The 15323-nt window shown below is 43.7% G+C and overlaps 1 protein-coding gene across 2 annotated transcripts; it reads right to left on the bottom strand.

Annotated features, from left to right (window-relative positions):
• Positions 1-53: 53 nt before the first annotated feature.
• On the bottom strand, positions 54-13791 carry pacs1a (phosphofurin acidic cluster sorting protein 1a). Of its 2 annotated transcripts, none has more exons than XM_028984518.1 (24): positions 13425-13791; positions 11782-11869; positions 11442-11531; positions 11165-11290; positions 10724-10868; positions 10550-10638; positions 10378-10461; positions 8873-8932; positions 7953-8104; positions 7744-7837; positions 7490-7564; positions 7308-7408; positions 7076-7208; positions 5666-5770; positions 5148-5254; positions 4336-4490; positions 4075-4185; positions 3880-3988; positions 3374-3416; positions 3201-3243; positions 2943-3087; positions 2146-2378; positions 1408-1527; positions 54-1143 (listed from the first exon to the last, which is right to left on the bottom strand). In XM_028984518.1, the coding sequence occupies exons 1-24, from the start codon at positions 13577-13579 to the stop codon at positions 1025-1027; spliced, it is 2682 nt and encodes an 893-aa protein (XP_028840351.1). In that variant the 5' UTR covers positions 13580-13791; the 3' UTR covers positions 54-1024. The 2 variants fall into 2 exon arrangements, with proteins under 2 accessions (XP_028840351.1, XP_028840352.1); XM_028984519.1 differs by having other exon boundaries at positions 7953-8083.
• Positions 13792-15323: the final 1532 nt, after the last annotated feature.

Raw genomic sequence — 15323 nt, 5'->3', positions numbered from 1 at the left:
TGATATCAGGAATGCAGACTTGTGTAAGAACAGCTAAACAAATAGATCTTGTATAAGAAAAAAACAGCATATTTATTTATTACATATCATAATGCTGAATATTATGTGAATAGGTCCACTTCAGCATGCAGCACTGGTTTCGTTTCAGTGTTAATGGCATGGGAAAAGTTCACACACAAATGGTGCAATCTGATCAAAGACGTGGGGAATGTTTGTGAGGGTTTTATGGTATTAAAAAATATAGAATCATCTGGTCACAGTTCAATACAGATAACTGGTTGATTTTGGCATGAAATGAGAATCAGAACATCACTGTAAAATAGTCACATATACATTTCATATGGTAATAAAATATGCCTTCGCAGCATCAGGAGTAGCACTGTCGTAGCATCTTTATATTTCGAGTAACACAAACACACACAACATCGGCAGCATAGGCATACAGTACTATATAATAATACTAATTACAGAGGGAGACATTTTCTTTGATAAATTGCCATGTTCTTGAAACAGCGTCTATATGCTTGTGGTGGGGAAAAAAATGCTAATAAATCTCACGGTTTGCATGGAATTGCACTGGATTTACACTGTAGATACTGCACTGCATAATACATCCATAATGGATTGGGCAAACACACACACACATCCCACTTATTTCAAGTGTCAACATTTACTGAACCCCATAAATAAGACAAAGGTTAAGTATTATTGCACACACAACAGAAACTGCAGTACGCAACAATGGCACTCCTTGTGGCCGGTGATGGTCCACAGGTCATGAAGCACGGCGAGCTTGTTTGCTCAAGTCGCTCACTCTTCACTCGCTTCATCCTCAATTTGGATTTACTCGACTGGAGAGACCGGCAGCGTGAGCCCGTGGGTCTGAACGCAGCAGCTGCTTCACTGCCGCCGTGCTGTAGCTCACATTCTGTACAGGCGTCTGCCTACACAAGCAAATACTCGCTGATGATTGGATGGAACGCTCGAGGAGGATCCTGCCATTGCCGGGATGTTCAGTGAACCGCTAGGAGGATGGCTTTGTGTAGCCAAACAGGCCAACGGGGAGGTACTTCACGTGGGTCGGCCACTGGGCAGCAAGCTGGAAGAACTTCACGTCGTTCCACTCCATACCATCTACAGAGACTGGTTAAAATATTTTAAAAGAATGAACACTACACAACTCTTTAAAAATATATAATAATAATTCACACTTCCCACATATGACAATTATAAACCTCTAAAAACTATTTCCAGTGTGATAACTTTAAAGAATATAGATTACTATATACATGCTGAGAACAAAATAATTACTAATTTAGACAACAGAACCATTTGTTTTCAAATTCAGGCAAATACTTCCTAAATATGTAGCAGGAATATATTACGGTGTGTTGAGAGACGCTTTACCTCTCAGGCTGGTCTGCTGTTGCTTGGCAGAGCAGATGAGTCTGGTGATGCCCTCGATGACCTGGCTTTTTGAGTCGGTGTCTTTCTCTTTCGGCTTCTTGCCCAGGAATATGGTGGGTACTTCAAGTGCAACGTGCACAGAAACACATTACACACACATATAAAGCATGTATTCTGAAAAAAAATAAAATAGCCTCTGCCTCACAGCCTTAAACATTTGTGCATATAATAAATTCCTGACATGACTCACATACCCAAAATAAATTTGAAACTATACTTCAGTAAACTACACATGTACTTCTCTGGTTTCATAATACATCCAACATTTTTGCATCAGTGTAAAGTGTACAAGAATCATTATGCAAGTTAATAAAGTTGCAATTCAAAACTTCTATCCAACCAATCAAGTATCTACTTGCTCGTTGTTACGGAGTTTTCTTCTGGCTGGGAAACATCCCATTGAATTGTTGGATATAAATGAATAGAGGATAACATAAAATTAAATTCCCTAAAGCCTGAATCTTGTTTGATTTGTAGAAGATGCTTTTGAAGGGGCTTTTATGAGGAATTTTATTTTTATGTTCATGGAATATGCTGATCTACTTTTGGTAACTGTGTTCATGGTGAAATATTTACCCCCTTGTTTCACTATCTGGTTTAGATGCTAAATGCATTTTGTTGCAGAATGATAATGTAGATGAATGCAATCCAATACCACAATAACTTGCCCTCCCTCACCTTTCTTGTTCTTCTCTTTGGTGACCACGGTCATGGACATGGTGTTGGCGAGGGCCTGCATGTCTCCTGAGGAGCTGCCGGGCAGGCGGCTAACCTGGAGCGAACGGAAGGTGCTCTTCAGTGTGTTCTTCGTGCAAGTCCTCTCCCCATCCTTGCGCTTGTCTTGTCCCGACCCCACCCAGTAATCCACCTGAAGCCCAATGGCATCCACACTGTGAGACATGATGGGACTCCTGTACAGAGAAAGGAGGGTGTCTAAGCATGTTAAGTAGGTCGTTTAACTTTTTGCCTCCATGGCAGATCGTGGAGAACAATCATTGTGTCTGGAATGAGAGGGAAGAGTCAATATTTACAATTATATAAAATCACTACATATATGAAGACTATATGAAGACTACTGGTCAAAAGTTTTAGAATACAGCAATTTTCCATTTTATTTTTATTATTGAAATTCAAGCTCTTCCATACCTTGTTGTACTGTCAATATCTTATGTGATGAACTAAAGATTTCATCAGTCCATAACACCACCTTCCAGTCTTCAGTTGACCATTTCAAGCTATTCATTGGACAAAACTGCTTCAATGTTCTAAAACGTTTGACTGGTTGTGCATAATGGAAACACAGCTGCATGATGCATGCTAATGATTTAAAAAAAAATCTTATTTTACCCATAATGATGCATTATGGGTAAAATAAGATTAAGAGATATATCTATATGCTCTTACGCAGAGCAGGCAATCCAACTGTGATTGAGCTTAATTAATATTTTATGATGAGTATCTTAAAGTCGTCTCACCCCATAATCGAGATTGCGCTGCTGAGGGAGGGTGAAGGGGGTGGCGTGGCAGAATCCTTCATTGCTCCGCTGCTTGATCCATGAGAAACCGGTGATGTGGAGGGTACAGCCAAACTGGCAGCCAAAACGTCCTCACAGTCACCCCCTTACAGCAGAGACAGAGTGTATGAAGTTCTCATCATACGTAGGTTAACTAGTAAGAAATAGCTTAGTTATACACACACACACACACACACACACACACACACACACACACACCTGCTAATGCAGGACTAGGCTCAATAAGTCCCACCTTCACCATCTGTTTCAAACAGAAACACACTTCATTACGGACTGGCATATTATATTCGCACATCTCTCAATTAATTTCAAAGCTGACTATTTTATAAAGGTGTACAGCGGTGCTGAATTCAGATGGGGGATTTACTTACACCAACAAATGGAACAAACTTCTGACAGGAATCCTCTTCATGTCTACATAAGACAGAGGTGACCGTGTTAAACACCAACTCCACTTAACAAGGAGAACATTACTGGCATTTCTTCTTCTATTCTGACAGTTCAGCGTGTTTAGGCCTATGCTGGCCAATCAAATATCATGCGGCGGTAACGAACATTCAAATCAAATATTTTATCATGATATTGGACAGTTTATTTGTATTAGTTAAAACTTTTTTACATTTAACTTTCATCATGGTATGAGTATTGATATAATTTGTCATGCTCATGAATCACATGTAAGGATGGATGTCAGGTTCACATGTATTCTTCTGTACCTGTTTCTGCAGCAACACTGTGTCACCGCGTCCCCTCAAACATCATTTAAAACCTGATGTCCCCCGACAGTCCCCACCCACATTGTTCTTAACAAGCTCTTTCAGCAGAATTCTGAGAATAAATGGCATGAAGAGATCAGCCTGCCCGCCGCCTCACTCACGCGTTCTGCTTGCAGGTCAGCATGGCCTCAGCGATGGGTAGCTGGTGAGTGAGGGCGGCTCCACTGATGTACTGAAGGATCCTGCTGGCTACATCCAGCGCTTCCACATCTGTCAGAGAAACAGGACAAGCATGACTGACATCCGGCCACTTTACAACACTCAGATCCACCGGGACCCGCAGCAAGCGCCTTTACCCGTCTGAGGAGGATCCGAGCGGCTGAACAGCTCCCTCCAAGCAGTGTCCTGGAAAGAAGCGCTATAACGGTTGTCTAGGGAAGCCAGGTACTTGGACACAGGATGAGAACCTGAGAGTAAAAGTGTGTCGAACAAAACAAACACCATAATTAATTAGAAAACATTGGACCATCGCAAATCAGCTTTCCAGACATCACGGGCCAGACGTGGCAAAGGTCACATGACTAAATCAAATCCAGCAGCTGCGAGCATCTACATACCCAGAGGCACCACAAGGAATCGAATGTGGCTGAGCCAGTCTGACGTTTTATTGGCCAGCTGGGAGACGAAGAAGCGAAGGACGGCCCCGAGGTAGCTCTGTCCTCCCACCGCCGCCACTTTCACCGGCTTGGGCATGGTGGAGTTACAGTTACAGCTGGAGTGTCGGACCACACCAGACACACAGAAAAGAAAAGAAAAATTGACATCATATACAACCCTGCGTCCTCATATGAGGACATTACGTTTCAGGTTCCCTTTAACATTATATTTTATTCTGCTCAATATAATCTGTTGGGGGACATTGAGGGACCTTTACTTTGCCCTCTAGTGCCCTCTAGCAGCAATATCGGCAGCATTCTTCTATGCTGCTTCCAGAAACAAAAATAGACTCATCTAATTTTGAGGTTGAAACTTTTTACTTAAAAGTATCTGTAGTTTATTGATTTTAGTAATAGTATTGTTACAGAACTATGCAAACTAAGTCCTGATGACCTTATTTAAGGACATTATTTCTTGAGAAAACTACAAATTGTTTTTTTTGTTCAACATGCCCTACTAATCCCAAACATCTAAGTTAAAAATACTCTTCAAATAAATACTCTGGTAATTATACACATTATACAATAAACCGGTTTAGAATGCATTAGTTCAGTGCGTGAAACCCAAAGCAAAAAAAAATTTAAAAAATAAAAAAAATTCTGCAAAGGGGTACAAAACAAAACCAGTCCCATTAAATTCGAAATACCAAAGTGGGTTTTGATGTTGTTTCAGCCTTGTGAGACATAACCGTTTGTGATTTTACTGCACTCACAACTTCTGAATGCGAGTTAGCAGAGCGGACAGGACAGCCTGGATCTCAGCTGTGGAGCAGGTGGACACCACCGACTGCTTCTGGGCGTGTAGGATGTCTGCCACGTACTACGGGGTGAGAGTGTGGGAGAGAGAGAATGGCTTAACAAGGGCCTGGGTAGTTACCAACCAAATATCAGTCATTTGTAAATTATTCATTAGCATCATGACACCAACAGTTTTAATCATTATCCTACCTTGTCCTAACACTATTAAAGGTGTTTGGCACTAAAACCTTTTTTGTGTGGATTAAATTGAAAGAGATAATATATGATTGCTCAGTGAAGACAGTGTTTAATGATCTCCAAATGTAGGTATCAACAGACGCCACTAATTAATTAAGATCAGATCAGGTAAGGTTACTCACTAATGAGTATGAATTATTCAGATTTGAAGTAGTCCTTTTTTTCTGAATTTGCTGTTAATTACAGTGAAACCAGCATCAATACAGAAACACACACACATGCAGAATTTCCATACCTGGCCTTGCCAGTCAGAGCCGCTGACCAGGATCAGGCTCTCTGGCAGCGTAGAATCTGAGAGCAGGATCTGGTTTAACTGGTCATAAACAATCTTCCTTGGCATCTAAAAAGACATAGAACATGTAAACAACCATAATTTAGTTTTTAGTTTTGGCAAGGGCAGCATTAATAGGCCGTCGAGAGGAACAAGTGCAACAAGTTGGTCTGAAAACGACAATCATGGTTACATGGAGCACACAATGAGTGCCTGGAGGGTTCGCCCAATCACAATCACAGAGAAATATTTTTCTCAGATCGAATATAGATACAAACACCTGGTATTTGGAATTATTACCATATCGAACCAGGTTGGGAAATTCAAAAGTAGGAAGAACAAAAAACTTGACTGTCCTTATTGTTTTCAACGTTACTGCAAATTGGGTCAGTACATCATATCCACTATATTCAAATCCACCCAGAATCTACCAAGGGAATCTACCAGGGACTTATCTGAAGCGTCACTGTTGAGATGAAAATGATCTGGCAAACGGCAGTTAAATGCATGGGTAGAAGGAACACGAGTTCCTTACAACAAACAGCAGCTGTCACACCGCTCCAGCGCACTAAATAAAAGCAGTAGCCATGTTAGTCATATACTGAGTCATCGTCGCACACTCACATAGATGGCTGGTTATATAAGATGACTTGCAGCCCACGCAACTTCTCCAGCGACGCACAGCACATCCACCCAAAAAAACTGCCTGCCCATCCACCCACTCCGACCCAAATCCCACTGAGCAGCGCTCAGCATCCTCTCACTCCACACAGCCCGGGAGACCTCGCACACGTCTTACTCTCAAAGAAAACAGACTGGAGGCAGTGAGAGGAGGAGGAGGGTGATTATGAAGAGGCAGAGAAGTTGACGCTGTTCATAAATATAGTCACCAAGGTCCATGGTACCAAAATCCCTTTACAGAAAAATCCATCATCCGAGCATATTGATGTGCATATTTTGCTGTGAGGTCACCCTTCAATATGACTTCTGCTTTCTGAACACTTGTTTTTACTCAAACGTTTCAATTTCATGTTATAGCAACGTAAATAGACATTTTTTTTAACAAATGATGGCAGGATCTGTGTCATCATGTCACTAAGTACACATAGCTGTAAAAATATTCCATATAAGTCAGTTTTAGATGTAGAAACTCCTCCTAAGCTGTGTGCTATGATAAAACAATAACATAAAAAATGAAACAATTTGTACTTCATTTTGCTTAGGAGAAAAAATGAATTATTAACAAAACACTATTGCATCGATCACATTTCTTAGAATTAATAGAAAAAGTCCAGAAACATAGCAGGAAATGACTGAACAGCAGGGTCACGTGTGTCTAGAGACAGTGACTGCGAGCTGAGCGCTTCCACACACCTGTGGGGTTAGGCTGAGGTCAGGTGACCTCTCGCTGTCAGAGCTGTTGGTTCGCTCACTTAGAGGTTTGGACAGCTGGCGCTCTCGCATGGGGGTCCCTCGCTTGTGCTTCGGTGTGTGTCCGCCGTCCAACCTGGGAAACATATGCACACACAACTGACAATGACAAATGGACGTGTGTGTGTGTGTGTGTGAGATGGAAAAAGGCCATAATTTGCCTGTATATGCGAACCTGGGAGAAGGAATGTTTTTCTGGGGGGTCCGAGGTCTCTCAGCAACTGATACAGTAATGCTCGGAGTGACATCGCCCAAAACCTCAAGCTCAGTTATTTCCTATTAGACGCAGAATGAGGGAGACATACTGAGCACAAACATAAAACTGCAGGTTCTCGCTCAGGACTTAAAGCGCCTCACCGGAGTCTCGGATTCTAGGAAAGTATCATCCATCTGTCCACTGCTCGAGCGTTTCATCTTCTGCTGCTCCCCCTGCTGTGAAACAGACAGGGGAAATTGGCTTCGATCAACTCTCTATGAAGAGCAGCTTCAGACACCTTCCATAAAACTATGGACCCTGATGAACACTTGTTTCCAATCTTGTTTTGAGGCAGGACCGATTTGCCCCTACTGTGGCACTGCAGTTTAAGTCCTGCTGTCTTATGAACACTCACTGGGCTCAAGGTGTCTTTGCTCACGGCGCATCTGCTGTGCGAGCTGCCAAACTCGGTCTGAGAGCTGGACTGGGACACGCCCTCGAAGAACGGCCTGCATTCGAGAGACAGGCAGGCAGAGCAGAAATGTCATTATTAAACCTTTAGGCAATATGTGTGTGTGTGTGTGTGTGTGTGTGTGTGTGTGTGTGTGTGTGTCAGCAAGAGACCGGAGTTTGGGCTTGGGCGTGCTGAGGATACTGTCGTTGTCGTCCATGTCTGGCCCGCTGTCGCTGGGATTGTACATCTCCAGGCTGTCGTAAAGCTCATCCAGATCCTCCTCCACATCACAGATGCGTTCCTGCTCCAGACCAAAGGCCACCTGAGTCGCACCAAACCACGCACCAAACCCATCTCAAAATAGGACACTGGGACTTGAGCATTCTGCTGCAGACCTTAAATGTACCGATCCGGCAAGCAAACCTTGTTATAGGCAGCTAGCAGAGTGCAGCTGATTAGATATTAGATATTACATTACAAAGCTGAAGGAGAAAGCGTGTGTACTGCTGAGAGAGGGACAATAACAAAATATCTTAAATTAAATGTTTTAACCAAATAAAATGTATTATTGAGATGAATCTTCACCCATATATGATCTCTGATCTGTTTAAGAGGATATACTGTGCATAATTATGATGTACAATACGTGACTACATTATAAAACTGTGCCTAAGTGTAACCGTACTAGCACTGGCGTGCAGAGAAATAATCTTCTTCTAGAACAAAAAGTATTTTCAATTCAACGCCATCATCATCAGTAATCAGCACCACCAACATTTACTGCATCCAAGTCCAGGCTCTCCTCAGCAGACATTGAAAAATGCCATGAGCTGACCAAAAAGGATCATGTGACTCCCAATTCCCTTCACTGGCAACCAGGAGCAATTAGGACTATGTTAAGATTGTCCTATTGATTTTTTTTGTGTCTCCATGGCCTTGTTCCCTGGTGCCTTAGTGACTTGTGGTTCTTATGTCTATTCGAGCCTCACCACTCAGCGCATATAACTGCTACAGACTGGATGTGGCTTTAACTACTACTGCCCTGAAAAATTGGACTCTCCGTAAACATGAGACGGGGTGTCTTTCTTACCTCATCAGAAACCTTGAATCTCTTCAGCAAGGCCACAAACTTCTGCTTTATGTTAGGGTGCTGCAACAAAAGCCAAATGTCTCAGGTCAGAACATGATCTGACTGAAGGCTGAAAATGAACAATGAACCCCTCACTGAGCAACAAACCACATACAACCACAAGAGAAAGCAAAAAATAGCCATGGGGGCGGCTGGAAGCACCCTCAAGGAGAGGAGTAAGACAGTAGAAAGGCAACTGATGAACAAACAAAAAGAACACTGAGGAGGAAATTATGGACCGGAGACCAGGTAGATCCTGGTCGGGTTTTTCCAACGGGCTCTAACGCAGCTTAGAGGCTTTTCTTTCCTCCACAGCATCCATTATGCTAAAAGCTCATTAATGACCTCTAACAGCTCTGTACTGCGGCTGTATCCTGGCAGGAGCCACAGGGACAGAAAAACATGTCACTTGCACAATGATCCACAACTACCCTGTGACATTATTAAGAGCAAAAGGATTAGAATAAAAGCTCATTTGTATCCCAAGTCCGAGCCACTCAACTCAGCCTCTGCAAACAGCCAATCTGGACAGAGACCACGTCAAGCATGGCCATGAGGACATCCTGGATATCATACTGGTTAGGAAAACCACCCACCTCGGTTTACTCCATACTCCAAAGCAAGAGCTGAACGTCACAGCCTTATTCTCACCATTTTGCTGAAAAACACCGCTTTCATTTTCTAACGCAGGCACACAAATGAAAGGCTATATTAAATTTATAAATTATATTAAATTTGTGGCATTTAGCAGACAAATCATGTACTGACAGGCCAGAGAAGTGGTCAGGCAGCTCCATTTAATTGTATTTCTTTATGAGACTTAATACCAACAAGGGCTTGTGAATAATTTCAGTCTGGAAAAAAAAAAAAAAATATCAGGAAAATTACTATTCGAATATTATGGCAAAAATGCAAAACAGGCCTTCATCTGTTCCATTGTGCCTCACTCTGTGCTATGCACAGCCGAGGAGGTTGTGTAAACCGAGGAGGTTTTTACAGGAGCTGGTTAGTGGAAACCTGCCGTATGAGATTTAAAAAGCTCACGAGGGGTCACATGATCGGCACGTTTGAGTAAAAGTAGGTAGAAGGTACACTGGTTACAGTACACAGTATGTGTTTTGGGTTGGGTGTGCAATAACTCAGAAAAGCGCTCCACTGCCTACTGGCTCCTTCTCAAAAAAAAAAATATGGTCAGGGAGGGCTAGTGTTACAACAGCCTAACTGCAATAATAGTGAATGCATTTCACAACCACCCCAAAGGAAGTCAGGATCTGACTAAGCCAAACGTGAAAGCTTCTGAGCGATGGGAGAGGCATGAAACATTTAAGGCAAAGATGCCGTCTACAAGCCTACATTAGTTATTTTGCCTTCTATTTAGGGGACAGCGTATTTAAGTGCAATAAAGATCCACAAACTCACTGCAATTTCTTAACCATGCAACGCCTGTGATTGGTCTATGAACTTACGTTAGCCCGGGTGTCGGACGCTGCTGAAGTTATTTTACGTCGCGGCTTCTTCTTCCTCAAATCGTCCTCATCGTCGAATGCATCCTGCCACAGAGAAGACAATGTGTACATAAACAAGCATACCATTACTTGACTCAGCCTGAAATTCATTGATTTTCTTTTCTAACCCTACCTGTCCATGAATGGGATCATCACTGCCCTCCTGCTCTGAAGAGTAGCTTTCCTCGTCCTCCTCGGAGTAGTCGATATCTGGTGAACGATCTGCTCACAGACACAACAGGAAACAACAATCAAGAACCCAATATGACTTGAACAATACAATCGGAGCTGCTAAAACCAAGCCCACCTGACATTTTGGCCTTGGGACCCTCATGGTCAATTGGCTGACTGGAAAGAGAATAGACCCGAATCTCTGCGACAGGAAGGGCGGTGCCCTTAACAGTCGTGTGCAGACCTAGAACCCTTGCGCCTTCGGAGGGATGCTGCATCACCTGGGGTGGGACAAAACAACCTCACGTCTGTCTCTTTTAGGTTGTGGTAGTGGGCGGAGCTTCCTGCCTACTGGATCCACCTGCGGCCGAATGACTGGCTGCCTCAGACGGTGTTCGGGAGGTGTGCTAGAGAATGCTGTGTGTAGAATTCAGTGTAATTGTCTCCCTTTGTTAGGCCCCTGCGTGTGTTTATTTGTGGTGAATGTCTTGTTGGTTACTTGTTGTATAACCTCACTGTTCGTGTGTCCCTCTACCCCTTTCCCAAACCCATTTAACCATTAATGTTCCCGTCTTACCTCCGCCATGTTAATGAGGCCCAAGGCAAGGGTCTTATACCCTAGAATAGTACGGTTCTTGTATCTCTTCCTTCGCTGAAGCATTATGTGAAGTCTGTTGGCATCCCTCTTCAGAAAATGTGGATACTATAATGAAAGAAGAAGATTGTGGGAAGATTGAAGTCCCAGAGACATTTGCATTAGAAAACAGCTTCAATGTATTTCTTTTTCATCCACAAAATCCTCCAGAGGATACGATTCTGTGCTGGTTTCCAAGTAAACAATGGAAGCACTTCACCTGCAGGGAGAAAGTCAGCTGAAGATCCGTTTCGGTCAGGCCGGTGGATGGCAAAAGGATTTCATTAGAGCGCAGGATACGCTTTGATCCCTGCATGGATAAATAATTAATGGGGGGTCAGTCCAATTAATGTGACAATGATTATGATTATGTCTCAGAACCCAGGTTACATTGATCGTGGCAAACTACATTTATCCGCCCTTTTCACAAAAAAGGGAAGGTGGAACTCATGACCTTCTGTAAATCCACGTTTGACCTTACCCTATCAAACAAGTACTACAGTGATACTTGGATGGACAGTTGAACAAATGTAAAACTGGATCTGGAAAAACTTATTAACCTGGAGTTTGACGGCGATGACCACAGACGTCAGGTCCCGGTCCAGCTCCTTCAGCATAACCAACTTCTTCAGGGTGAGGCTGAAGAGCCTGACACGGGGAAGAAAAGAAAAGTTTTTACTTTGTGAAATGGGCAAAAATAGGTTATTTGACAGTTACCCAAAATGTTCACAGAAAATTGAAAAGTAATAGGACACGGAATAAACATTGATAAATCTACTGGAGGCGTATTGCACAATTATTAAAATATTTAAGCATCCTATAACTAGATTCGATTCTGAACGATTCCGCCATTAGGAACATCAGTCTGCAATCATAATCTTACACCTATTCTAAAATGTCTTCATCGTAAGATGTGCAAGTGACAGCTTGGATGCGAATTTCTGGCATATGGCTTTTTTTTTTTTTTTTTTAAACCTGGCTGGTAAAATGAAGTGAATGATGAAAGCTATATTGCATGCAGATGTATGAAAAATGGCAACGTATGCTGTTTATAAAACTAGATCAATCAGAGAATAGCCTTTGTTCAGGCCTATAACATTCTCCTGGTACCTTTCCAACTACTTCGGCAATCAATTTTCTTACCTACATTCAAACAGACAGCCAGTTTTGCCGTATGAGAGTACATATCAGAGTACATACGTTGCTCTAAAGATCCCAAACAGCAAATTGTCTCCTCTGACTTCTTTTCAGGGACATGATCCACAGAGCAAGGGAGTAATCACGGTGGCAGCGTTTTGATCGCATCTGTTTTGCCACGTTTTTGCTTCCAGGTCTCTGCCTTGCTCCATTAGACGGTAACAAAAGAGAGAGATGGTCTGGACAGGAAGTCCACAGTCTGGCAGGTAATGGCACAAGTAATCCTATTCACCCGTTTACAAAAAGCCTGGACGTTCTCACCCCTCTGGTGCTTACATAAGACGTCGCTCGAGGCTCACAGCTTTATCTCAGCATGACAGTGGTTGTGCAGCATCACATTCCCATCGTCACACGTCCCCAAACCCAATATGGTGCAATAAAAATAAAAAAAAGGCAGACTTGCTACATGTTTTTCAGATGTCAGTGGAAATCAAGATTGAAATCATCAACGAAGCACACAAGTGTTCATCAGCCCAGTTTAATTCAGCCTGAAAAGGCTTTTCAAGCGGCTCTTATCCCATAATGAGCAGGTATTGGAAACAAACTGTGAAATATATGCAATAACCTTCAAATCTGGAGCCTCACAGGGAGGGAGCCGTTGCGGCCTCCAACCGTAAAGAAATAAGGAATGGGTCTAATGAGCTTTTAAAGATTGAGCACTGGAATCAATAAAATGGTTTTATCCCCTCAATGATTTTAAATGTAACTGATTAGTAGATTTATCTACATAATGATTTTTGCCCTGGTGAAGCATCGTTCCCCAAAATATGGAGGAAAAACTAAATAATGGGGGATTAATTTAATAACAAATAAATAATTTACGGCAAACTGTTGGTAGTGTGAGGACAAAAAGAAATGACCGAAATACAATTATTATTGAAATTATTGCAGCGCAATAAAAAGTTCGACGTGAATCGGGAATTTTGACTCTTTAAAAACGACGCATCAGACTGCGTTTTTTCGTTTGTTTTACCAGTGAAGAGACGGAATAAATCGGAGACCTCACCTGGGGACGCAGCTCGGCGACGACCGGTCAACTTCCCAAGTCGCGAACAGGTTCATCTGAACCGGGCGGCCGGAGGAGATGGTGACCGACTTCTGCGGCTGCAGGTGCGGGGACGGCGCCCCGCCGCTCCGCTGGGGAGCCGCTTTCTCCGTCATTTTCTCCCCGCGGAGAGTCGGAGTCGGCGGTGGCGGCGGCGGCGAGCGCCCCTCCGGTCAGGAAAGCGACCGTCCGCGGGTCGGTGCGGACTTTCCGAGCCCCGCCTGACGCCCTCCGCCGCCGACTCGCCAACTTGAGCGTTTAACAGCGGCAGGAAGCGGAAATTTGTCGTCTGAGGCGCGGAGAGACGGAGAGAGAGAGAGCCAGGGAGAGAGAGCCAGAGAGAGAGAGCCAGGGAGAGAGAGCCAGAGAGAGAGCCAGAGAGAGAGAGCCAGGGAGAGAGAGCCAGGGAGAGAGAGAGCCAGAGAGAGAGCCAGAGAGAGAGAGAGCCAGAGAGAGAGAGAAACAGAGAGAGAGAGAAACAGAGAGAGAGAGCCAGAGAGAGAGAGCCAGAGAGAGAGAGATAAGAAAGAGAGAGAGATGAGAGAGAGAGAGAGACAGAGAGAGAGAGAGCGATGAGAGTGATAATGAGCAGAGAGAGAGAGAGAGAGAGAGATGTGCTGGTCGCGGACGGAGGGGAAACCCTCACGGATCCGGAATACTGATGCGCAGAAACCTTTCCGTATGTCGTCAAATGCCAGAAGGAGATTATTCATCCTCATAACATGTTTCTACGCGATGCTGTCGGTTATGAGGAGGTCATAGTTGGCTTTTTTTTTATTTCAATCTGTTTTTTTTCTTTACTAAAAATAGCAATAGCGCAGCACCATCCCTCTCTATCTCTCTCTCTCTCCTCTCACCCACGCACATCTACTCCCATAACATGCAGCCATCCACGCAGCCAGCGAGCAGGACACAATGACGTCCCTGTCCCCAAAAAGCTCAGTCCGTCCAGATGGCCTACACCTTTGCCAGTGTAATATATTCCTTGAAATCCAGGGGGACTATGAAGATTCATGGCATACTGGCCGTTTGCATGACACAGAACCAGCTCTACAAGACAAGTTTCCATCATCCAGGCTGGTTCATGCACATTTTCATAAGGACAGAGCGAAGGGGCAACTTTTACACCTCTTGAGTGTCGGCCGGGCTGCTCCCCTTTGTTCCCCCTTTGACCTTCCGTGTTTATGTTGCTTGGAAAGCCGACACTGGGGGAGATTTGGTTTCATGCACCATCTGCAGCCAACACTGGACCCTCAGAGACCTTCTTCAAACACAACACTGGTGCAGATAGTCTGGCGCAGATAAGCCATGACAGTCCTCACGCCGCTCAGGGAAAGGCCCACGCCGTCGGAACACTATGCTGACCGACTGGTTCTACATTCAAACTGCTCACAGGTGACTGGGTGACTATTTAGGCCAGGGTGCTCCAAGGATCAGGTGACAGTCACATTGCTGCGCCTCACTGCCGCCACCTGGTGTACGGCAGGTTTCACGGCCTACACAAACTCACACGCATGCCATGGAATTATTCATGAAGCTTTCATCTTTCAGCCTACAAGGTCGTTTGGAGGAGCACTGCACATTTCTTCCGACGGACGTGAGCCAACTTCACACTCGCAGTAGACTTTCATCTGCAGATGAAATTCCTGGCAAACCTTCAACCTTCAACTATATGATGGAATCTAACATGCACCATCAGTGACGTGTGATGCTTCAATCCGTTCTAGTAGTTAATGGTTTTCTATTTGTGCCTTTTTAACCCCGAAGCATTATTTTTAAGATTAAGTGTTCATTTTTGGAACTAATTAAAATCTAATACTAAATGCTGGAGGGGGAACATAGCACAGAATTTCATTGCAG

This window comes from Denticeps clupeoides, chromosome 6, assembly GCF_900700375.1.
Source record: "Denticeps clupeoides chromosome 6, fDenClu1.1, whole genome shotgun sequence".
Lineage (NCBI taxonomy): Eukaryota > Metazoa > Chordata > Actinopteri > Clupeiformes > Denticipitidae > Denticeps > Denticeps clupeoides.
Note: the sequence above shows the minus strand (reverse complement) of the source record. Positions and strands in the feature narration are given on the sequence as shown.